The sequence below is a fragment of the Notothenia coriiceps genome, unplaced genomic scaffold (assembly GCF_000735185.1).
Source record: "Notothenia coriiceps isolate Sejong01 unplaced genomic scaffold, NC01 NC01_scaffold00008485, whole genome shotgun sequence".
In the NCBI taxonomy this organism is placed as follows: domain Eukaryota; kingdom Metazoa; phylum Chordata; class Actinopteri; order Perciformes; family Nototheniidae; genus Notothenia; species Notothenia coriiceps.
The window spans coordinates 42421-65963 of NW_011341186.1; the positions used below are offsets into that span (position 1 = coordinate 42421).

General features: G+C 40.0%; 1 protein-coding gene across 2 annotated transcripts in view; it reads left to right on the forward strand.

Moving 5' to 3' along the window:
• Positions 1–21546, forward strand: part of LOC104944606 (roundabout homolog 2-like) — a 47472-nt gene extending 25926 nt beyond the window's left edge. Inside the window, exons 7-26 of one of the 2 annotated variants that reach the window (XM_010770167.1) lie at positions 1183–1307; positions 2942–3113; positions 3543–3748; positions 5913–5994; positions 6218–6386; positions 8787–8953; positions 9270–9391; positions 9594–9810; positions 10350–10468; positions 12380–12557; positions 13515–13733; positions 14525–14564; positions 14647–14780; positions 14877–15170; positions 16395–16533; positions 17885–18210; positions 18410–18526; positions 19227–19406; positions 19731–19852; positions 20943–21546. In XM_010770167.1, the coding sequence (XP_010768469.1) occupies positions 1183–1307; positions 2942–3113; positions 3543–3748; positions 5913–5994; positions 6218–6386; positions 8787–8953; positions 9270–9391; positions 9594–9810; positions 10350–10468; positions 12380–12557; positions 13515–13733; positions 14525–14564; positions 14647–14780; positions 14877–15170; positions 16395–16533; positions 17885–18210; positions 18410–18526; positions 19227–19406; positions 19731–19852; positions 20943–20954 (3140 nt within the window). In that variant the 3' untranslated portion in view covers positions 20955–21546. The remainder of the gene's footprint in view (positions 1–1182; positions 1308–2941; positions 3114–3542; positions 3749–5912; positions 5995–6217; positions 6387–8786; positions 8954–9269; positions 9392–9593; positions 9811–10349; positions 10469–12379; positions 12558–13514; positions 13734–14524; positions 14565–14646; positions 14781–14876; positions 15171–16394; positions 16534–17884; positions 18211–18409; positions 18527–19226; positions 19407–19730; positions 19853–20942) is intronic. The other variant, XM_010770168.1, reaches the window with a different exon arrangement.
• The last annotated feature ends 1997 nt before the right edge of the window (positions 21547–23543 follow it).

Here is a 23543-nt window from a genome sequence, read left to right on the forward strand (position 1 = left end):
GCATCTCAAGAATAAAATCAGCAAAATGTAATCAAACACGTTGATGAAAGTGTGAAAAGATTTCTGTGTTTGTGAACATGCTCTCTGTGAGAACATTATGAGACAGCATAGATGAGTCAGATACCCTGGGTATCGTGCCAAATATGTGTTTGCATGCTCTCTTACGCGTGTGTGCCTTGGCATATGCGCTGTGCAGAGATGTGTAGAAAGGATGAATCCAGACTGGAGAAGCTTCTCATCTGACAGGAAGCGTGAGCCAATTATTCAGCCGGGAGGTAGAAGGCAGTGGTCAGTGTAAATCCACCGAGGATCTGATGATTTGGCAAACCCAATGATCCGACCCAAACTATTATATGGCAGCTCTGCCCAGACCTTTCCACAGATAACTGAGCAAATGTCATCTGAACACCTCTGCCGAGCGCTGCGATGATTTGTTATTTTCAGAGGACACCAAGGTGATGTCTCTCATTAAAGATGAGAGGGCGATGACAGTGCAGTGATAGATCAAAACGCTCAGAAGGTTAAAGAGGCAACTCTCTGCTTGTTTAGAGCGATAGAGTGCCTTATCGATATAGCTTTCCTCCACTGCAATTATTTCACAGCTATTGTCAGCTATAGTATAATTGTTATATTATTATTTTACATAAAAACATAAATCAAAGAGTTTTAAAATCCAGTGCTTGTTTATAGATTTTACCAGTAATTCCCAACGGTTGGTCATGAGTCATAATCCCCTACATACAAGCAGCGTTTGATTCTTGATCATTGTCACATGATTTTAAAAGACTTTGCATTTCCAAAAGAAGCAAAACAGTTACATAATTCACCAAGATTAGTGACATATCCAGAAATGATTGCTGGTTGTTGATTTATTTATGTCTTTAATCATCTCACAATCAATCAGATTTATCTTGTGACCCTTAGAGCTACCTGACCAATAGGTTGGGAACCACTACTGCATACTGTATACATTTGTCAAATCCACCTTATCCAGCTACTACGGTAAAATGCTATTGGCTCACTCATCATTATTCAGTATTATGAATGTGAAATGAATACTTCTTCCACCAGTTGTTAACATCAAGTGTAGATTCCCAAATGGAAATAGAGACCAGGGCAGCAGTTTGAGAAGTTCATGCTGAAATAAGATGTTTGGTGGTCACACCTCTCTCTCTCCTCCAGTACCACCTCAGATTGCGTCAAAGCCAAGAGACCAGATTGCCAGCCAGGGCCGGAGCGTCACCTTCGAATGCGGCACAACAGGAAACCCTCCACCTGCAATCTTCTGGCAGAAAGAGGGCAGCCAGGTAAAAGAAGGGAACAGAGGATCCTTCGAATATTGCAGATATTCACACTCAATACATTCATTTCCTGTTGACAAATCAATGAAGGACTACACACACCAACCAGCGTTAGGTTGTTACAGTCGTTTGGGGATTTTTGTAAAACTGACTCATACTGAATTCACACCTTCTTTGTTTAAAAAGCGAGAAAGACTCACGGATTTAATCATAGTTTTTCTGACACTTTTTTTAGGTTGTTCACACTTTTTTCTAAGAGAAACAGGCGATATACAAACAGGAGATTGCTTCACATTTGCATTTGGCTCAGAGATATGACTAGAGACAAAGTGTTGGAAGGCATTGTGCTATCGCGTTGGCGAGAAATTGTTTCTCTTGCTAGTAACCAAAGTTTGAGAGAGTAATGAGGAGGAGTTGATGAAGTGGAAATGAAAGAGGAATAGGTGGCAGGAAGTACACCAGGTGCGTTTAGCGAAGCGCTTCTTGAGGGCAAACACTGTCCTCCTTCTAGATTGTACCCAACTATAAATACCCTGTTGCCCAACAGCAGCTGAGATCAGAGACTTTGTGAAGCAGCTTCAGGTGTTTTCAGAAGCTTGTCAGAGAGCAAACTGGAAGTTCAGTTTCAGATTTTAAGTATACCCAGTACCACCCGTCTGCAGGAAGGCCGAGGAATGGTTTTGCTGATTGTAGATCTTTTTGCTGCATTTGGGGGGGATTATCTTTAGCCCTATAACCTTAGTCCCTCCACCAAAGTCTAAGCCTCTTAGAGGAATGAAATGGATGGCTGACTGGATTGAAGTGCATCCCTCCCCCTTGTTCTCATACGTCTCACTTACAGAAAACACTGAATGGGACAGCGTTGAATTCTCTGTTAGTGGGCATCATCCCCAAAACACCAAAAGAACCATCTCTTACCGTTTTAACCCATGCTAGCTTGGATGTTGGTCAGTCACCCCAGCATTTTGGTGCAGACTGAAATATCCGTCGAACTATTGGATCAATTTGCACTAGTTTAAGAAATATGGGTCCTAATGACTTTGGGGATCTCCTGAGTTTTTTTCTAGCACCACCAAGGGTAACTTTCCCGCTTTGGAGGGAAGTGCCTCTGCTTGATAGATTGAAGACATTTTGTTCATTTTTCATTAAGGGCCAACATCAGGTCACATTTGTATTTGTCACATGTTTTAAAGATGTGAACTTGGGCTCTGAAACATTATGATTAAAAAAATATTTTTTACATTTTAGGGAAATTAATAAAGGAAAGGAAATCTTGACAGTGAAAGTTACAGACCAATTACAGAGAAAATGATATGCAGATTAATGTTGATGGGGATAATTGTTAGTTTCAATACTAAAACAATTAGCCCAGTCCAACAAAAAAATGATGTTCCAATAGTAGTTTTGATACTACTAATTCATCAACAATGCCAAAAAGATGTTCCTCTGATCTTATCAAATATGTTTTTGATGTTTAATAGGAAAGAATGCAGATCACTTTACGCCATGGGGAATTATGATTGGAGGAATTCACAATGTCATGCCATTTTATACATTAGATCATTAATACATAAATCGAAGAACAGACACAACATAGCCTTAATTATATGTTCTGTTCTGTTGTGTCTTTATGTGTTTAGATGTTGCTGTTCCCCGGCCAGCCCCCATCACAGTCTGGCCGTTACTCTGTCTCCATGAGCGGAGAGCTGACCATCGCTGACGTGCACCCCGAGGACTCTGGTTTCTACATCTGCCAGGCCATCAGTGTAGCAGGAAGTGTGTTGACCAAGGCACTGCTGGAGGTGGAGGGAGGTGAGAATTCAGTACACACACTCACTCACGTTTGAACCTGGTGGAGGATTATTCTTCATCAGCTAACGAGGTTAAAACAAATTCATTACTACTGCTGGGAGATGCATAACAATAAGACTCATAAAGAGCAAGAAAGGAAACACTTACCCCATGCTGAATGAGCAATGAATCTGAGGCTTAATGTTCTTCTTTCAACTGTTTGCAAGCACCTGATTTTATTTTTGTTGTGTCTTATGAGGCCTATTTTGTTCTGCCTACTAAGCATCTAAATAATTGTCCCCTTTGCACTGTTAGCGGCGGGCAACTTTATCATATTTTTTCTATCTGCATTTTGTTTGCTTTCCAAATTTGTTTCACCACTTTTCTCCACTGTATATCTGATCGGAGGACAAACATAATATTCCGCGTCCTCTCCCCTCAAACTGGTAGGTCCTTCAGGTCGTGTCCCACCTATCATTCGCCAAGGACCAGCCAATCAGACGGTATCTCGCGGTGCAACGGCGCAGCTGCATTGCCGTGTAATCGGAGGGTCCTCAGTCAAGATTGCATGGGAGAAGGATGGAGAGAGACTTCTGGGAAATAAACCCCGACTGACCTTGATGGATAATGGCACTTTGCAAATCACAGACATAAAGGTGTGTGTGTGCGTGTGTGTGGGAGTGTGTGTGAATGTTTGTGTTCAGTGAGTGTCATTTTTTGGAAAGGGCGTGAAAAGGATGAGTTTCGCTGTCAAACTGAAGGAAAAACTGACTGTGTGACTGATGTAAATTACAAAAAAGCAGCTCAGGGTACTGTAAACCTTCCTGTCTGACCTTCTTTCACTTTCTCTGCATCCCATGTGGCAACATGTTTTCTTTTCCTATTCCATTATAAATTCCATTTTAGTTTGTGAAATTAAGGTGAGACTGAGTTTCAAAGAACAATCTCTCCAAGGCAGAGCATATCTCTCCAGCGCAATTATGTGCTCATGCGGTGTGTAATTGTAATGTTAATGAAGGTGCTTGTTTGTAAATGCTAATGTGCTCTGCTTTGATGGAGGAGCAATTGGCTTCCCCTTTATGCTATAACCCCACCTGGAGGTCAGCCGGTGCACGCCGGACGGAGCAAAAGCAGCATCGTTTGCGTTAATTTAATGGCGATAGACGATTAATCATCTGACCGGGTTTTAATTAAATCTCCTGCCCCAAATATGCTTCCTCACTTCCTCTCTCGTCCGCTTTACTCCGGGTGTGGTGCTCAGCAACTTGAAGCATTAAGGTTTGGTCCAATGCACCAGTGAGGCGGGGGAAATCTGCCATGCCAATTTGCTCAATGGAACAGAAGAGATGCATTAGTGTGGCATCAAGGGGATGACAAGGGGAAAAACAGCAGAGTGGAAATGGAGTTGACGAGTGAGGGACTAAAAAGATTTTACCTGATGGTGCCCCCACCAGCCATCAATATTTTAGGAGCAGTTGAAGTCATCTAAAGAAGTTCATCTGCGCACACGCTGTGCAGTCTGTCAGCCAGAGGTCAACACTGCGGCGGATGATCTCATATGCTCTCATGATGGTTCCAGCACACTGGCTCTCAGCCAGGACAGAGCTGTGTCAGTGAAGCATGAAGGCACATACAGGTCATAATGTAAACTCTCATGGTTTGTAGCAACGGAGCTTTGAGAGCTGCTGAGGTGAAGAATAGGCTACTGAGTGAGTTTAGATATGCATGGATTATATGTGAATTTTAAGATGATGGCAAACCAGGCAGCGGTCAAAGAAGTGTTGGGGTCCTTTACCTAAAGCTGGTTTATCATCCGACTCTGCAGTTCTGCTCGGCTGTAGGGAGCTTTTTGGTTTCTGTCGGCTCATTGTTTAGGTTTTATGGCCCAAACATTTCCCGTTTTGTTCACTCTTGCTGCTCCCATCAGTATTGGGAAGCTGTTTTTAGTGTAAAAGCAGCAACTGCCTGGTGAACACACTGGAGCATTTAGAGTCACTTATTTCCCTGAGGAGTAAGAGACCAAAACCTGAGCTAAAAGAGCATGAATATTTGATTAGCATCATTACGAGGACACAAACCCAACTCTAATTGGATGCATGTGTTTTGTAACTGCTAGATGTGTCAATGCTAACAGGTTTGCCAACTATTTCAAGTGATAAATAAACAGGGTTGTTTACAGTACACCTTGTTTTTCCAAGTGCCAATTAACACACACTGCTGGCTTAAAGAAAACTCTTTAGTTCTCTTTAAGATCAAAAATAATGATTTACTGTGGATCTACATTGGGACTACTACTAAGTAAAAATAAGTAGTTGATACATCAAATGGTATTTCCAGTAAACACATTTAAAATAAATGTATTATGTCAACAGATTGCACATAACTGTGTTAGTTGAAAGAAATAATATTAAGTTTAAAAATATTAGGTTCAACGTATTACTATTGTTTCAACTAAGATAATACAGTTATGTGAAATTTGTTTACCTAATACATTTAATAATAACAATAGTAATACGTTGAACCTAATATTTTGAAACTTAATATTATTTCTTTCAACTAACACAGTTATGTGCAATCTGTTGACATAATACGTTTATTTTAAATGTAGTTTAAAGTCAACATTTTCAATGTTTTCATTGCAATATGTACGTATACTCTACTACTTCCATACAGCTTGAGAATATATTGATTTAGCTTTAGACATTCTGTTAGTCATGTAAATAGGTCCAAAACCTCCTACAAATATAAAAAAATGCTTGCAGCTTTGTTTTCTTCCCATTTTCGGGGTGTCTGTCTAAAATGTTAACTGCTCTTCAACAGGAAACAGACTCGGGGATGTACACATGCGCAGTATCCAGCGCCACAGGGGAGTCGAGCTGGAGTGGGATGCTGACTGTCAGAGGTACTCGCTCCACAACTCTCCACACGCTGTCTCTCTGTTACACTTCACACTCCGTCACTCCCACACTACACCTCGCTTAAGGAACTACACACTCTGCCTATAGTCTTCTTATGAACACAGTCTGCAGCCAGGCCAGGACAAAACTTCAGTTTCAGTGAAAACATGTATCAGAATGAACCTATTGGTTTGGTGAAACTGTGCTTTGTTCCTGTTTTTGAAACAGAGGAGGGAGTTTTCTCTTTATCCAGAGCTTCTGAGTTCATCCAGCTTCCGGGGCCTCCGCAGAAGCCTGTAGTGACGGACGTGACCAAAAACACTGTCACCCTCACCTGGCAGTCCAACCCTCACGAAGGCGGGGCCGCTGTCACCTCCTACATCATCGAGGCCTTCAGGTACACAAAAATATGTTTCCATTATTTAAGACCGGTTGAAGGAATACTTTGACACGTTGGGAAAAGCGTAGATGAGAACGAGGTTGTACATTTCGTTTTGACACTGGAGGGATCGCTACCGTGCAATGCTGCTTGATTTTTTTTATTTTGGTGCAGATACATTAAACAAACATTGTTTTTAAAGTTTCATACAGGTTTGTTTGTACAGTATGTATGGCTGACACCTAAATGTATAGATACCCGAGAGACAAGATTGATATTGCTGCCTGTTGAAGACTGGGAACAGGGTAAAATAGCTAGCCTGGTTTTCTACAGATACAAAAAAATTCTCCTATCAGTATCTCTTAAAAATAACTTATTAACAAATAATTTCATGTTTATATAATGTCCCAAAAGATGTGTTTTTTTACCATTGAGAGATATGTGCTCGTATCTGTAGCTATTTCAACTGTACACTTCTCACACTGTCTTCTCCGTTTCTGTTTCATTTTCTCTGACTATTCCAACATTATGAAGTCTTCTTTATTTAGAGTCATTAGGAGTTGGGAAAGATATCTCAGTCTCTGCCTGAGGGAGACACAGTGCTGTTAAGTGACGTTCTGAAGTGGAACCGTGACACTCACTGCATCAGTATTTAGCCGTGGCAATCCCGAGGAGAGCTATAGCAGTTCTAACAACCAACCAGAGGCTTTAGTGAGACGGACAGTGAGTGAAAGAAGAGACGATTACTGCAGTGGTCAGCTCGGCAGCTCTGTCCTGTCCTGGGGCAAAGGATGGGGGGGTGCTGGCCCTGTTGAAGAGCTTACTCATTACAGACGAGAGGGTACAGGCCGGGTGTACAGACACAAACACACACAAAAGTCCAGTTAGCGCTGTCTGTAAGGAAAGCTTAGTGTGGCATACTTGCACGCAGAGCTAATAATGAAGATCCACTCACTGTTGCATGCTCCAATACCAGCACATTGTTTAGAAGTGTTTCCTTTCAGGCAAAATATTTGGCTCTTCCTTTACAGTACAGTAAAATCTTTACGTTTCTGTATAATTTATAAATAAAGAAATCTTCGAGGAGTATTTAGGAAAAGCAGCGGCTCCAAACCCATTTACAGATGCAGTTTCTGATGACTCTAAAAGCTGGATGACCCTATTTAAATGTCAAAACTGTTTCTCTGGAGAACATTTGGTGAGAAGGGTGGCAGAGGAAACATTGAGGAGGAAAACGGCATGTCGTAATTACCTCGCCATTTTCCCCTCCATGGAGTTGAAGAACATTTTAAATTGCACTCTCGCTGTGTGATTGTGCCTGACTTTGCACAGAACCATGTCATCGTATCCTCCCAGGACTCATTCAGAATCTGTCCTTACGACCTGCTGCAATAAAAAGAAGGAATTCAACTTTGTAGAGTCTCATGGACCCAAGATTCAGCTGATAGAAGTATATTTATACAATAATGGCTGGAAAAAGGTTTCAGATGCTGACGTGGTTATATAAAGATATTGTTTGTAATGTTCTGTTCCCTTTCTTGCGTTCATTTGGTTAGCGGTCATACATTTTATCTGGAGAATTGTGTAAGCTTTACATGTTTAAGATGATTTTGGTGAAACTGGATCATATAGTATGAATGTCAACCTATTTCCTTTAAGTCACTGCGATTAGTCATCTGTCCGTTGACGATAATTAAAGCAGAATGATCTTTTACCAATTGAATTAGCTCTCATTTATGAGGTCAACATGGCTATTTCCAGCTTATGGTAGTGTCTTCTGTCATTTAACTGACTTTTACTGTCACCAAGTGCTCTGAGAAAGCGTGATTGGAATTTTATGACCAAACAATTAATCAGCTCATTGAAAAAGTCAAAGATGAACTGATTTTGAAAACAATCTTTAGCTACAACACTCATCCCAATTAATGTGTCATTACCTTCAGAAAACACATTTTGTTTACTCATAATCACAAGAGAGCAAAATATGTTTTCATAACTAAATAAAACAAATAAAGTAGATCTCATATTTGATATCATTAAATCAAATTAGATGTATTTTCCGGTGATTGCATGTTCCACTTTAATCGGTGGAATCAGTTTATCAGCAAAGGGCCTAGAGTTGTGATCATTATCTCGAGATAACACGATAAGGAATTTTCGCACTTGAGATACTGTAACAGGATTGGAAAAGTGTTAACAGAGTGGGTGGCACATTTTACTTTTTTATTCCGTATGTTCTAACATCCTCCAGATAAAGATCTTGACCTTCATCTTACACTCCCCAAAACACTTAAAAAGGTAATCATGGTGAAATTTGGTCTTTTTGTGACACAACATGGGTTTAGTGAAATTATCATGAGAAGGAGATTAAGAAACATTTTTGGCCATCTTTTTATAGTCTTGTCTCTTTTCCTGTAGCCAATCAGTGGGCAGCATGTGGCAAACGGTGGCGGACCACGTGAAGCAGGAGAGGCACACAGTCATCGGACTCTTCCCCAACACCGTTTATCTCTTTATCGTCCGAGCAGTCAACTCTTACGGCCTCAGTGACCCCAGCCCCATCTCAGAGCCTGTCAGGACGCAGGGTGAGTTACTTAAGCAAACAAATCCTCTTTTTCTGGGTATACTCTTGCATAATATGTGTCCTACTGTAGAATCTAGATTTCATTTTATATTTTCAAAATTCAATGTTCTGAAGCTGGGAGCAAGATAATGAGCTACATGATTAGGAAAAAAAATTGCGTTTCATGTGCAATCTCAAAACTAATTGCTTTCCCAGTGTGATGCTCTTTTGCCTTGAGCAATGTTGAATTCATCAAAAAGCTTTCCTTTTTTTGCTGAATAGTCTCTAGTTAGCTGTTTCATTGTGCCTGGGCTGGATGGATTTCTTTGTTGTTTCAGATGGGAGCCCTACAGAACAGGGTGTGGACCACAGACAGGTGCAGAGAGAGTTAGGGGAAGTGTCTGTTTACCTGCAGAAGCCTGCGGTTCTGTCTCCTTCGAGCGCCAGGATTTCTTGGACTGTGAGTTGAATACTTGGCAGGAGGGAAAAGTCTACTTTTCAAAGTCGGCTAGGACACGCTAATCTCCAAACATTAACTTCAAAAACTCCTCTGAACATTACGTGACAAAAACAGATTAACCAGAAGCACAAGCACAGCTGCGTTTCATAGAAATGTCAAACTCCGTTTCTGTTTTTTTATTTTTCTCACAAACATTTTGCAGGTTGCCTTCCAGTCTCGCTACGTTCAGGGTTATCGTATATTTTATCGAACGATCGGCAGCCCCTGGTTGGTTCAGGATGTGGAGGCCACGTCTGACCACAGCACCATCTTAGTAGATCTGTACAGCAGCACGGAGTATGAGGTCAAGATACGGCCGTACTTCAATGAGTTACAGGGACACGACAGCCTCATGATCTTGCTGCGAACGCCTGAGGAGGGTAAGAAATGATTATTCGTAATTTTGTCGAAAGCATATAATTGTACGTAAAGCTGAAGAACTATGGGTAAGTTGATATTAGTTGATAATATAATTGTCCTTATAGGAATAATACACAGTAGGTAACTCTTTTGGTTTATATTCAATAACTTTCCGATAAGTTCTTCCAAACGTTTCCCTTAAAATAACTATGTGATTTGAGTTGACAGTGTTGAATTGGTTTACTTTGAATATTTGCAAGTGTAATTAGGAGAGCCAGTGCGTAGCAGTTCAGCTGAACGTGTCAAATGTGACATATCGAGAATAACATTTTCCAAATTAAAGAAATAATGAATATTTAATTGGATTTAAACTGAGCCTTTCTTTCAAGGGTATTCCTATTTTCCAGAACAAACGCACCAGATTACATAGTTCTTTGAAGGAAACCTCTCGGTCATTATTATCTGGAAAATACGGACCTGTAAAATTGAGCACTACCGTAACACTGATATCAGTTAATTATAGTAGAAATGTCATTTTCCTTCTTATCTCTGTCTGCAGTTTTAAGTGCACCTCCACAGGCTGTATCAGTGGTTCAGCTTACTGACAGCTCCAGTATCAGTGTGTCCTGGGATCCTCCGCCTCATAATACTCAGAGCGGCATCATTCGAGAGTACAAGGTGAGACGGCAGCCTTCTCCCCGAGCTTTCCATCATTTTCCCCCTATTAGACAGGGTTTTTGGGGGATATTATGATTTTAATGTATGGTCAAAGGACAGAGGATGTCTCGAGCTGTACAGAATGCAAAGCACATTGAGGCAAATTTGTAATTTGTTGTATTGGACAGTTAAATTAACTTGACCTGTCCGTCTTATTCTCTGATTTGTATTTCTGCTTTATAAAGTGGAGATATAATGCTCATTTGCAGGTTCACACTTGTATTTCAAGGTTCAAGGTTCAAGGCTTTTATTAGTCATACGTACATTGCTACAGTGTACTGTAGTTATGACGATGAAAATCTTAGGTCACAGGCTCCACCAACAGTGCAACACAATAAAACAGAAACACAGAAAAAATATTGGGTTCATACTAAAACATGTTTACTTGCTTTAATGCTAAGAAATACATATTTTTGTCATACTGTCCGTCAAAATATACCAGTATTAATCTTCTGTCTGAACAGTTTGTCTATTGAGCCTGTTTCTTTAAGGCTCGCTCCTAAACAAATGTATGCCTGCTCTGATTGGCTTGCAGAGACATTGCAAAGCTAGATCTCAGGCATGGGTGGAGAGATAGTCAGGTGGATGGCGGTATATTAAAATTAGCCTTTATTTGACATCGCAAAAGAAAACAAATCTGAATAGCCTTTTTAATCCTATGTTTTCTGACTCCGGCAACCCACAAACTGACTGGGAGGTCTTATTTCCCAGTTTATGGGCAAGCACTCCAGATACCCAAATGTATAAATAAATAAACTGGAAAAGATTGTTCTTTAATCCATGCTGTTTCACTCATTATTCAATGGTGTCCAACTTTGTTGTTTGGATACTTTGATGGAAAACATTGATTTTAATTAACAATTAGTAATCACTCATGCATCTTATCTGCTGCCAGTACATGCATTGCTGGCACAGAATAAGACAATTTTGTCATCAGATTGAACACGGACTGTCCCTGTCATCTGTTTGCTGCGTGAGCTCTGATTATTTATCTCCTAGTTTGAGCACAACACTGATTACTAATCATCAGGCTGCTATATCAGGGGGAAAAATAGGAACACTCAGTTTTATTGTTTTGATTTATTCTGCCCATCTGCGTCTACATGTAGAAAGTTAGTGAGAAGACCTCACAAGTCTGATCATGAAGTGCCGGAGCCTTTTGTGGGCTCATCAGCCCAAGGCAAGGATCATGCTTGATCCCTTTTAAACATTCAATTAGCTGTGAACTGCACACAAGGTTTTTGTACAAGCCTCACTGTGGCTTTAATGCTAAATATTACATGTTGATTTGGCAGTATGCTGTTATAGGATTCCTTCAATACAAAAACGTAGTTGTGAGGCACTAAGGCAATTATTATACTTTTTACTCCACTGCATTTATACAACTAAAAGATAGTATTTGCAGATAAAGATTTTAGCTTTTAATCCAACGGTATTCTGTATGCTATTACTACAGTTATTTCAAAAATATTCTGAGAAGTTTTTATGAACTTCTGGTCTTATTTTGACTTCCTATTTATTATTAGTGGTACTGTTACTTAATAATTCAAAATAGTTTCTCCCACTGCAGGATTTTAAAAGACATAAATCCAACATGCCTTAAGTTCAATGGAAAAGCAACGCACCTAATACATAAAGTGAATGCCTAAAGGCACGAACATTTGCAACATCAGGCTTTCAGCTGTCATTGCATTGAAATGTCTGTCATCTCTGCTGAATCTTTGTCATCAATCCCCACCGTGCACTAGCAGATAAAGCTTCAGTGCCTGTCTTGCTATAATAACATCTCAGCACAGGGTTTGCAGATAAATGAGCATCTTTATCTGGTTTACATGATTCAAACATGAAGCCTCTTTGTGTGCCGTGGATCAGGTGTGGTGTCTGGGCAGCAGCATGGAGCAGGAGCACCAGATAAACCGGACAGTAGACGGAGAGGTGCTGTCCATCCTGCTGACCGGCCTGGTTCCTGACGTCCCCTACACCGTGGTGCTGGCTGCTGTTACCAGCCTGGGTGTGGGGGCCCACAGCCCACCTGTCAGCCTGCTTATTAGTGAGTCACTCAAACTGCTACACTACACTAAAGATAGAGAAAATATTGCAAGGTATATTCGCCGCAAATGAATGATCTGTATGTGGAATGTTGAATATGCTGTGTGAGTGACTTTACAACAGAGGCATGCTTCAGTTGTGGAAAATCTTGACTTTACTAATTGATTTATCCATATCAATTTTTACATTCAAAATGTCCATCTTCCTTTGTTATTTTGCTAATTAACAACCAAAAGAGCCTTCATCTCTCTAACTATAGGGACCCTATGAAAACAGGGATGACCCACATAAAGCCTCAAAACAGCCTGCCTGGCTCTGTTCAGATGTAACAAAATCCACAATCCAAAATCCAGCTCAACTCACTAATTACCATGTGGCATCCTGTTTGTTTAACCCATGTGATCACAAAACTCCATAAAAAAATCAGAGGTCTATGTGTGTCACACATAACTTGTTGTCAGGTACCAAAAACATCTCTTTTAGTTACATTTGGACACAGTTAGGCTAGCTATTTGCCCGTCTCAAGGCTTAAGGCATAGCTAAGCTTATATCTATCTCTTCACAAGAGGATAATCAGATTTCAAAACCAAGAATAGAAAGACATTAAGTTATGATGTATAATCAACTTAAAGGACTATTTGGCAATTTGGGAAATACGCTTATTTGCTCAATTAAGAAAATCTATGCCACTTTCAAATGTGTGTGCTAATACTGCAGCTTTCATACCATGAGATAAGGATGAACTCTAGATGTTCCACATTGGAAGTGTTAATAAATGTTTCCAAGATGGTAACTTTTGCTGCTAGCCTCATAAACAAACTGTTTAAATACTTTTGCTGTTTGGAATTCTTCATTAAAGTAAAATAAAACTGGATTGTTGACACTTTTTTTACCACCAAGATGCATAGATAACGAACAACACTCCAGGTTGTCTTAAACTTTACTGCTTTTGTTTCAGCTCTTCCTCTGGACAAGTCTTCTACGTCTGTGAAGAAAGATGGTAGCCTCAGCATATCGGAGCAGATCACCAGCGTAGTCCGGCAGCCGGCCTTCATCGCGGGGCTGGGTGTGGCTGCGTGGCTGGTGCTGACGGGCTTCAGCGGCTGGCTGTACTGCCGCCACCGCCGGAGGAAGCAGCTGGGACACTACACCACGTCCTTTGCATACACACCAGCAGGTAATTGGGAGAACTCTTTTAATTATCTTAAGGATGGTTTCAGAACTTCTTCAGTGGCACTCTTGTCACATGCTGTCACATCTTATATATTATAAATCTCTTGTCCATGAAGGATAAGGATAAGAAAATAAAAAAACGTAAACAGACTTTTAGTGACAAGTTCTTAATATACCGCTGGGGATATTTCCAGCGGTGATGAATGTTCTCAATTTCAGTTTGAACGCACTTGTGCTGCATATCCAGTTAATTAAAATGCATTTATCCCCACTAGGCAGTTTTATGGAAGAAATAAAGGAAAACACTGATGCAAAAGTAAATAGTAAGCACTGTGTGCTGTTTATTTGAGATTGTGTTTGCCTTTTGGCGCAGTAGCACATAAACACATCAGTTATTTTCTGACTATGATATACTTGTACATATTCATAAATAATCAATGAACTGCCAAAAGCATAAAGAGAAAGCGTATGCAATTTGATTTTCCCATAAATATTTTAAAATTAGTTTTATTTCCATACTTATCAATAAAGATTGTATTGTTTGGGTATAGTATATCTTGTTTATTCAGATACCAACGACTCTAGTGACTGTACAAGCAAGCTTCATTGATCTAATACGATTTGCATGTTTACATATTGCAGGCATAATGAAGCAGATGTGTTTACAGTATGTAGGTCAAAAGTATGTCTTTATAAAATATTGATTTAAAAACGTTTGTTTCTTTTTTTTCATTCTTTAGACAACAACATTATCTGATTTGGATTAAAAAAATAATTGAGAGCTTTTTTTTCCAGTTGGCTTTGCTCACAGTGAAGGATCTGGACTCAATGGAGGGTAAAATAAAAAACATTATTCAACACAGATGTTTATGTATTTGATGTACAAAGCATTGATATAATCTCACTTCTATGTCCAGGCCTGGCTTGTTAGGATCTAACATGGGCAACTACCCCTGGCTGGCTGACTCTTGGCCCAATCCCAACCTCACTCACAGCAAAGACTCTGTCAACTACTGCTCGGGAAAACTGGACTCAGACAGATATTATAACGGTAAGAGCTCTCTGAATTTGAGTGTATGGAGAAATATCTAATTTTACAGTACTGAGTGTATATTTGTCCTTGTTAAAAACAACCGTTGCTGTTTAGAAATCAGCATCATGAACTACCCAAACCATACAGCGAAACACAGCACGGGTTCCAACGACAGTCCCATCTACAGCACCATCAACCCCACCGCTGAGGACGACTTGCTGGCGTACTACGACACCTACTCCAGCGCGTCCTACAACAAGGGCCCGGACCCCTACTGCAGCAACCCCAACCTGTCAAACAATGGCCTTGTGGGTCTGGAGCTGGACCTGGACCTGGACCAGTGGACCATCCAGTCCGGCCAGTCTGGGTCTGAATATGCCAAGCTTCAGTATTCAAAGAAAGACACCGGTGAGGGTTTTTCTGTCCCTTTATACCAGGGGTGTCAAACTCAAGGCCCACAGTCCAAATCCGACCCGCGACTTCATTTTATTTGGCCCGCAAGAGCTTGCAAAGAAAATAATATGTTTATTATACGGCGCGTTTATTATATATGCCGCTTTACAGATGCATGTTCCCAATAAACTACATGTCCCATAATGCATCTCATTTTGCGACATGCGCACTGAAGAGACTTACAATTATTTGCAATTATTTTCCCTAGACTTCTGCTTTCAGACGTAGTTAATTATAAACGTGTTACCCTATCCGATAATAATCCAATGCAGAGGCAATAATGTAATATAATACATTATTTATATATATCATATATTTATATGTGTATATTTATACAGTCTTAAAGTTACAACCGGCCCTTTGAGTGCAACCTTAATGCTAATATGGCCCGCGATGAAATTGAGTTTGACACCCTTGCTTTATATAATTTAAAGTTAATAAAACTGTGAAGAAATATCTCACCTGATCTGACACAGCTGGAATGTGTAAATGCATTGCTTTCATTTTGCAATTTAACAAAGGAAAATCAACTTTTATTCATATTTTTACTTTTAAGCCAAGTTTGTTTCATCCGAGAATTACTGTGTATTGCGACATGAACCTTGAGTATTGTTTCCATGGTTACCAGTAGATAACCGCAGCGTGCACAACGATTTCAAACTACTGCTGACCCAAACTGTGTTGGATGCATGTTGATACACATTATTATGCCAAACATTAATATTGATGATGATGTAAGTTCAAATGCTTACTCAAAGAATGTGCAAGTCATTGTGCACTAATTGTAAAGAGGTAAACTTGATTTTCATAAATATACAGAACATGTATGACTTCATGTTTCTGTATGTAAGACTTCACACTAGACACCAAAAAAAGAAAGAAATCTAAATAATGAATGTGAAAATGGTGCCTGAGATTTGATTAAGGTGAAGCATACCTGTACATGTGTTTGAAACACAAGTCAATAATCAAATTAATGTAACATGCCATAAAAAACAGTCATCGAATATAAATATCCTTCAGGCAATTATAGGCAAAGCATGGACAAACAGTAGTTTAAAAGCTGCATCATCTTAAAGCATATTTATCTTTAATACAGCCACGCGCTTCAACCACAGGGTGGAGATATGAAATACACATCTTGCAAACAATATGACCTTTTGTGTTTTGTCTTTATAGATAAACTGGTAAAGCAGAGGTCGGCGGGGTCTTCGTCAAAGTCAGCTCCTCTCACCTGGGTGGATGTTTTGTCGCTGCCTCTTCCTGCCCACAAAGAGAGAGGTCTCGCCAAGACAGACAGAGAGGAGATGCCACACAGGTGAGACTTATTTAGACTCACTTAAGTTGTACGTCAAGGCCCTTTTATCCTCCTCCAAGAACACAATTGCTTTTGTACCATCTAATGTTACATTTATTTATAGAATCAAGGCTTCAGCTTCATGACAGAGAGAATTAAGGCAGATGGAAAAATATCAAACCTGCCCTGTAACTCTGCCAAGGCTGTCAAACTAAACTTCAGTGAAGTTTGGAGTCTGGGGAGTTTTCAAATTAACTACAGTAGTGTCTGCAGGCAGTGAGTAGATTGAGCTGCGGGGCTTCAGAGGGGAGCGGGTGGCTCCTCTAACTGCTTCTGACAGAATAGATTGCGGACATATAACGGGGTGGGATCGGAGGGCTGTTCTGACTGTGTTGTGTCTTTTTTAATGACATTAGCCACGATCTGACAGTTTGGATTAGTACTTTCCATTTTGAATGACACGTCCATCATTAAAATAGCCCTGACAGCACTAAAGTGACAGCACAAATCAGGGAGGGGGTTCTCTCTCACACTAAACACATTTTCCTTTACATATAAACGTGGAAAGAGATTATTTAACTAACTATCCTCTCACTCATATACTGTCTCGTCTTTTCCATAATCTGCTTTTTTTTGGCAATGTCACTGGTATGTCTTTATGGATGCCATTCTTGGTTTGTCTGTCCACTGCTTGGGTCCAGATTAAAATATTTAGTGGCTTGCCTTGTTATTTATGTACGGATATTCATGGCCCACAGAAGATGTTTACCTATGAGATGTGTGATCCCCTGGATTGTTCTCAAATGTCACCAGCAGGTTGATATTTGTGTACCAACAGCTTTTGAATTGATTGCAATTCATTTTGGTAAAGACATTTGTGTCTGAAAGCGGTCTTGTTATAATTTGTGATAATTTATGATCTTTTTAATTTCTCCTATATCTTGGTTTATTACCAAAAATCTGAAAACGGATTATATTATCAATCAGCTGTTCTTTTGTGTTTAGAGCTAGTTAATAAATGTCAACATTTGTGCCTCTACATTTCTGTTATAAACATTGGGTAAACCCAGGATAAAAAAGTATTGTTTGATTTTGGTGACATTTTAAATATGCAAATTAGGCTTCTAATGCTAACCCTTTGTTTATTTGGGAGAAATCTAGACAATAAAATAGACAAAGTGTAGAAAAACAAACGTTTAAATGTGTATCTTGGATGTTTTAGTTTACATTTCTAAGCAGACTAGCTTCAAACTAAGATGATGAACAGGGCCCACATGGCGTTGTGGCAGGTCTTATTTAATTCATTCATTACATGTAATTAAAATTCATGTTCAGTGTTATCCTTCTGAAACACTAACTGTCTGTCCTCTAGCTCTGAGGAGGAAGACGAGAACTGGTGTCCTCCGCTGCCTGCCAGAACCTACCTGATGGACGCTTCCAGGGAGGAGCTGTCCAGCCTGCCCTCCAAACCAGACGAGCCTTTCCTCTCAGAAACACTGATGTCTTCCCCGCAGCGAGACACACTCCAGCCCAGCGACATCGCACGGCTGCAGCACTTTGACCTCTTGGCCCGTCAGCACTCCGAGGTCTCCCAGTCCAACCCAAATCTGTTCACCAACACCAAGGCCCATGTTCCCGGGACAGTGTACCACACCAGCCAATGGGCGGAAGACTTCAAGGGGGAAAGCCTCGGAAAAGGTCAGTTCAAATTCAGTTCACATCTTTGAAAGTGACTTCCCAAGAGGCAGCAAACAACCACACAGTGTCGTGTATAATTTAGTTTATGATGTTACCCAGCAGTAAGTAGTGGTACGTGAAAAATCATGTCCTATTTATTTAAAGTGCAGCTCAGTGTTCTAAGTTTCCTGAGGATAACATCAGTGTGCTGTCTTGTCAGGACAATTTCCTGCTCCAGCTGCCGAGTTGAGCCCCCCAGCCCCAGAACACAGATCCAGGGGTAAGAAGAAAACATCCAAGGATGGACAACTCAGGCGAGAGCTAAATAGCCAAGCAGGTATGACACACTGCATGTAGCTCATCTGACTTCTGTTTTAGTTTGCATAAAAAGATACAATGATACTAATTATAAGACTCTTATGTAATCATTTTATTCCACACCAGCAGCTTAGCTCTATGGATGGCAATGTTGCTCTGCTAGTCCACCACTGCATGTCCCCCTCAACCTCAGCTATAATAACTTTGGTGATCAATTCATGTTTCCAGTTTATCCAATCATTTATCAAAACAGTACATTCTCACAGAAATGGGGCTGTAAAAATGCAGCCAGCATTCATTGCTGTCTAAATATTGTAGTAAGTTGTAGTGTTGCAAATGTTAAATACAATTTGACATGGAGCTAAATGCTTTTATTTGCATCTTGTAGAGTTTTGAGAAGCAGTTACATCCTCTACTTGTTGCCTGGCAACTGCCAAGAACAAGTTTGGCAGCTAACCCCCAAGAAACAACCAATTGACACGTTGTATTCAACAAACAAGATAAAAATATGAGACAATGTTAGTAAACTAAGTGATATTTTGAGTATTGCCAGGCTGCCTGTTTCCATTCTTTATGCTAAACGAGGCCAACTGACTGCTGGCTTTTTTTCTTGAAACTCCCAAGAAACAAATACCTTTTTTTTTGTGTTAAATAAACTATTTATTTAAGCAGCATTTCTCTTTGTAGTTTAATAATCATCAATGATCAATCATATGCAGAACTTCCCGCTCCACCAGCCCCTCCCCCTACAGATGACTCCTTGCAGCTCTTTGCTGATGTTTTGGGCCGCAGTCGAACAGACGCTGAAATAGAAGAGGGGAGCGACTCACCTACTCTACAGAGGAGGGGAGAACATTTCTCACCCCAGAGGAGAGGAGCTACAAGGTGGTCACCACAGGGTAAGTGCAGTATGTGATACTCACCTCTGTAGCATCACTCTGTATCTGTCAGCCAGAGATGATAAAAGAACAATTTCTGTCACAAGAGCAATCTCGTGTCAACAGCTGGCACCCAAATAGATGTGTATTCATATTATTGTGATGCTTACATACAAATCCCTTGGAGCTTAGAAAGAACGGGCTCCCTTGTATGCACACTTATTATCCCCTAGTAGTAGCGCTGCTTTTAGTAGCAGGGGGTCTATGTTCAGTCTGCTCCATCACTTAGGGTTTAACCTATATAAATACAGCTGTAACTTAGAGTGATTTGTTTGTCCTCCACAGAGGAGAATGTAATCCCATACGGACAGTCCGGCTTCGTGCCCCAGGTCCAGATGTCAGGCTACGGTTCCCTGGGTGGAGGAGTCCTTTCGCAACCCTACACCGCAGGCCGGAAGAGAGATGAGGTATGTCTAGACTTACAGGTGCTTAACAAACATTATGTCTGTGTAGTGTGCGTCAGTTTACCAGTAAACTGACAAAAGTAATCAGCTAACTAAGTGGCAAAAAAACCTCTCTAAGCCTTAGTCCATATATTCACAGGTAGTTATTAGGTGTCACATCTCATACAAAAGGTGTTTTTAGGTCACTGGAAGTTATTTTGAAGAACATTTTCATTAATCCTGTAGACCGGGAAAATTGAGTTTATGGCCTGTAATGTCACAGTTATCTTTTTTGCGATGCGTCACTAATGAGGTCACATTTCTTCATTTTTATTAGAAAAGCATATATGCCTCAAAAGATAAGGATTAAATAAATCATTAAAGTGATACCATACTCCACCTGAAATGTGTCTTCTGAGAGTGAAATCACTTTTTTTAGGCTTGAAAGAGGGCAGTAAAACCTGTGTAGAACGAATGAATGACTGGAAACTGCAGTGAGGTCGTTTTGAAAGCTTCTGTAGACATTGAATGCTTTGTCCACACATACAGGTACTTTAGGAAATAATAGACCTCGCCAACACTCTGATGTTACAACATTGCCAGTTTTGATGAGACCTGTGTGAGGTAGTTCCAATCCGCCCACGGACTTTGATAATTTGTGTGGGTTTTTTTTAAACCGTACTAATGTGGGTGAGATTTCTTTTTTAGACAGAAGAGAACAAAACCCTGTTTTCCCAAATACCTGTGTACATGTGGACTAAGAATGAATCATGCCTCATGAATTTCATGATTTATTACGTCTTTTTGGATTACACTTTTGCACTTTTTTTAAATTAATTGATGCATAACGTTTTCTACCTCAGCCAAGACCATAAACTTTTTTTTCTCAATATTCATATACCACTTTTGTGAAATAATTGTATAGTAAATGTTTATTATAAACCAGGTTTAAAGTCACTGTCCATCAGAGAGCATTGAAAATGTTCATACGATTAAATGTTAATTAAAATTCAGAAAACAATATCCCAAAGATATTGATTTGGTATTAGCCTATACAAATGCTGTGTCTGTATTTAACCTGTATCTAAACGTTGCTCTCTGTGTTTGTTTCCAGAACCTCATGTAGACAGACTCCGGCTTCATGACCACACATCCTCCTCTTTTCTCCCTGATTTCCTGTCTTTGTGCACCATCAATCTGTTGCCATGGCATCTTATGAGAAACTGAAGACTAAAGGGAAAGCATCAAGGCTTGCCATCTGCCTTTTCATGAACTATTTTTGTTTGTATCTTGATGATATCCTCATTAACTCTTGTGATTTCTTCACCCTCTCTCCGTGTATAAAGATATCTTTAATTTTTTTTTAAATGTGATCAGATGGATTCCGGGTTTAAAAAATATTGTATTTTTAAGTAATGGGAAGTTGAAGAAAATATAACATTATTGTACAGCAAATTAATGAATGTATCTGTTTACCCCTGACCATGAAACCATGATAATGCGCGTGTTTGATAAAAGACTGGAGAAGACATGAGGCAGAAAATGTGTTAATGAACCATCACCAGTGTGTGTGTGTGTGTGTGTGTGCGTGCGTGCGTGCGTGCGCGCGTGGTGTAGTGTTTGTGTGTGTAACTGTTTTGTATCTCTCATTTCAGTGTGACTGTGTACTGTGTTGTCCCTGTAGATCACCAGTGTGTTAGTTCTGTCAAGATTTTTAAACTGACCAATAAAACATTTATTAGAAAATGCTTCTGTCCATTTGTGAATCGTTCTGAATATTACATGAGTATAGCTGAAGCATTTTATGCCTGGTCATGTAGATCAGTCCTGTGGTCTGATGTCTCCCTGAAAATATAACTTTGGGAATCAAATTAATGTTCATTTTTGGTCAAAAACGAAATCTGTTTTGACCTATAGAGCCCTGGACATGCAAATCATTTTAACATTTGGGCTCTGAAATAAAAAATATGTGTGGTAAAATAGATCATTTGTGATACTATAAATGTGGCCGACTCCTCAAGAATTTAATGAAGAACATAAAGACATGAACAGAAATGCCTCTTAAATCTTGAGGCATAGCTTTTATGAGGACCATACCTGCAATAATGTCAAAATGTTATTTCAAAACATCAAAAATCTACTAACACACATTTTGAATGTTTCCTGGGATATTTCAAGTAAAAACCATTTAAGCAGTGAACAAAATATCTTAATTTTGACATGAAACCACATGTATGTGTGTTGGATAATCCATGACTTGCAGGAGAATAAAGACAGGACAGAGAGAAAGAGGGGAAAATGAAGTGAGCTGGAATTTTTCCATCAGAGCCAAATGTCTCTGAGGAGTTGGTTATCTCGTGTTCCAGTAAAATGGCTCTTCTGATACGAGATAGTGAATTATTTGATGCCTTCTTCAGATTGCATTGTGAAAATACCTGTTTCTGAATATGGCCGAATGAAAGGACGGAGGTAATCTTTATCTCGCTGTGTGACTCCTGAAATAGGACAGCGATTGGGATATAGAAAGGCTTTCTCCACGTCTGCAACTTCATCTGCTGCATGAGCCTCTTGTGTGCAGATCTCATTGGTTTACAGTCTGTTGGCAGAGAGGCGGTCGGATGGTGAGGAAAGTGAGTTGGACTCCACTGCCTCTGGCAAATACTCACTGTGTCCCACCAGGCTAGGAGGATAATGGTAATCCGATGCAATTTAAAAGGGTTCTACAATTGCATGGCCTGTAGCATGGATTAGGGCCTCTGTGGTCCCACCCCCCACACACACACACATACACAGTCATCTCTTGCTGAGGCCACTTCACATGAGTAGACAAATGTACTCAACAGGATCAACCAGACAAGCTCTGGTATCGCCCCTCTTGAAAGCTGGTGATCCCACAGAGTTGAATAACTATCGTCCTATCTCAAATCTTTCTGTGTTATCAAAGATTCTTGGGTCCCTAGTTTCTACTCAGCTAAAACTTTTTTGAAATTCACACAACATCCTTAACCCTACAGTATGCAATCTGGATTCAGATCAAAGCAAAGCTTTCAGATTTATTATATATATATATATTGATCAAAAATCAAAGCTGTGACTGCCAGTCTGAAAGTCTTAGACGATATTAAGGCTGCTTTGGATAAAAAATCTGTTTGTGTTGCATTGTTTATTGACCTAGCCAAAGCATTTGACACTGTAAATCATCACATTATGTCTAATGTTATGTTGGTGTCTCGTTTCGGTCATAACGCCATTTGCTGGTTTCAGAGTTATCTAACCGACCGTACTCAATGCGTCAGGTTGGGTAGTACTGTCTCTGAACCTGTCACCTTGGATAAGGGAGTTCCACAGGGCTCTATTTTGGGGGCCTTGCTCTTTTTATTATATGTAAAGAATATTTGTAATCAGATGCAATTTTCTACCTATCATATGTATGCTGATGACACTATTGTATACTCATGTGCTCCTTCTCTGGATATGGCCGTTTCCAATTTAAAATCAGATTTTATCACGCTGCAGCATGCACTTCTTGGTTCAAAATTGCTATTGAACAGTAAGAAAACCAAAGCAATGCTTTCACGCTCCCAAGTCAACGTCCTCTAGCCTCTCCATGGACACCCTTGATGTAATAATGTTTAATGTAGCTCCGTTGAGTTTGTTGATACATACAAATATCTGGGCTTTTGGCTGGACAGAAATCTAAACTTTAAACACCACC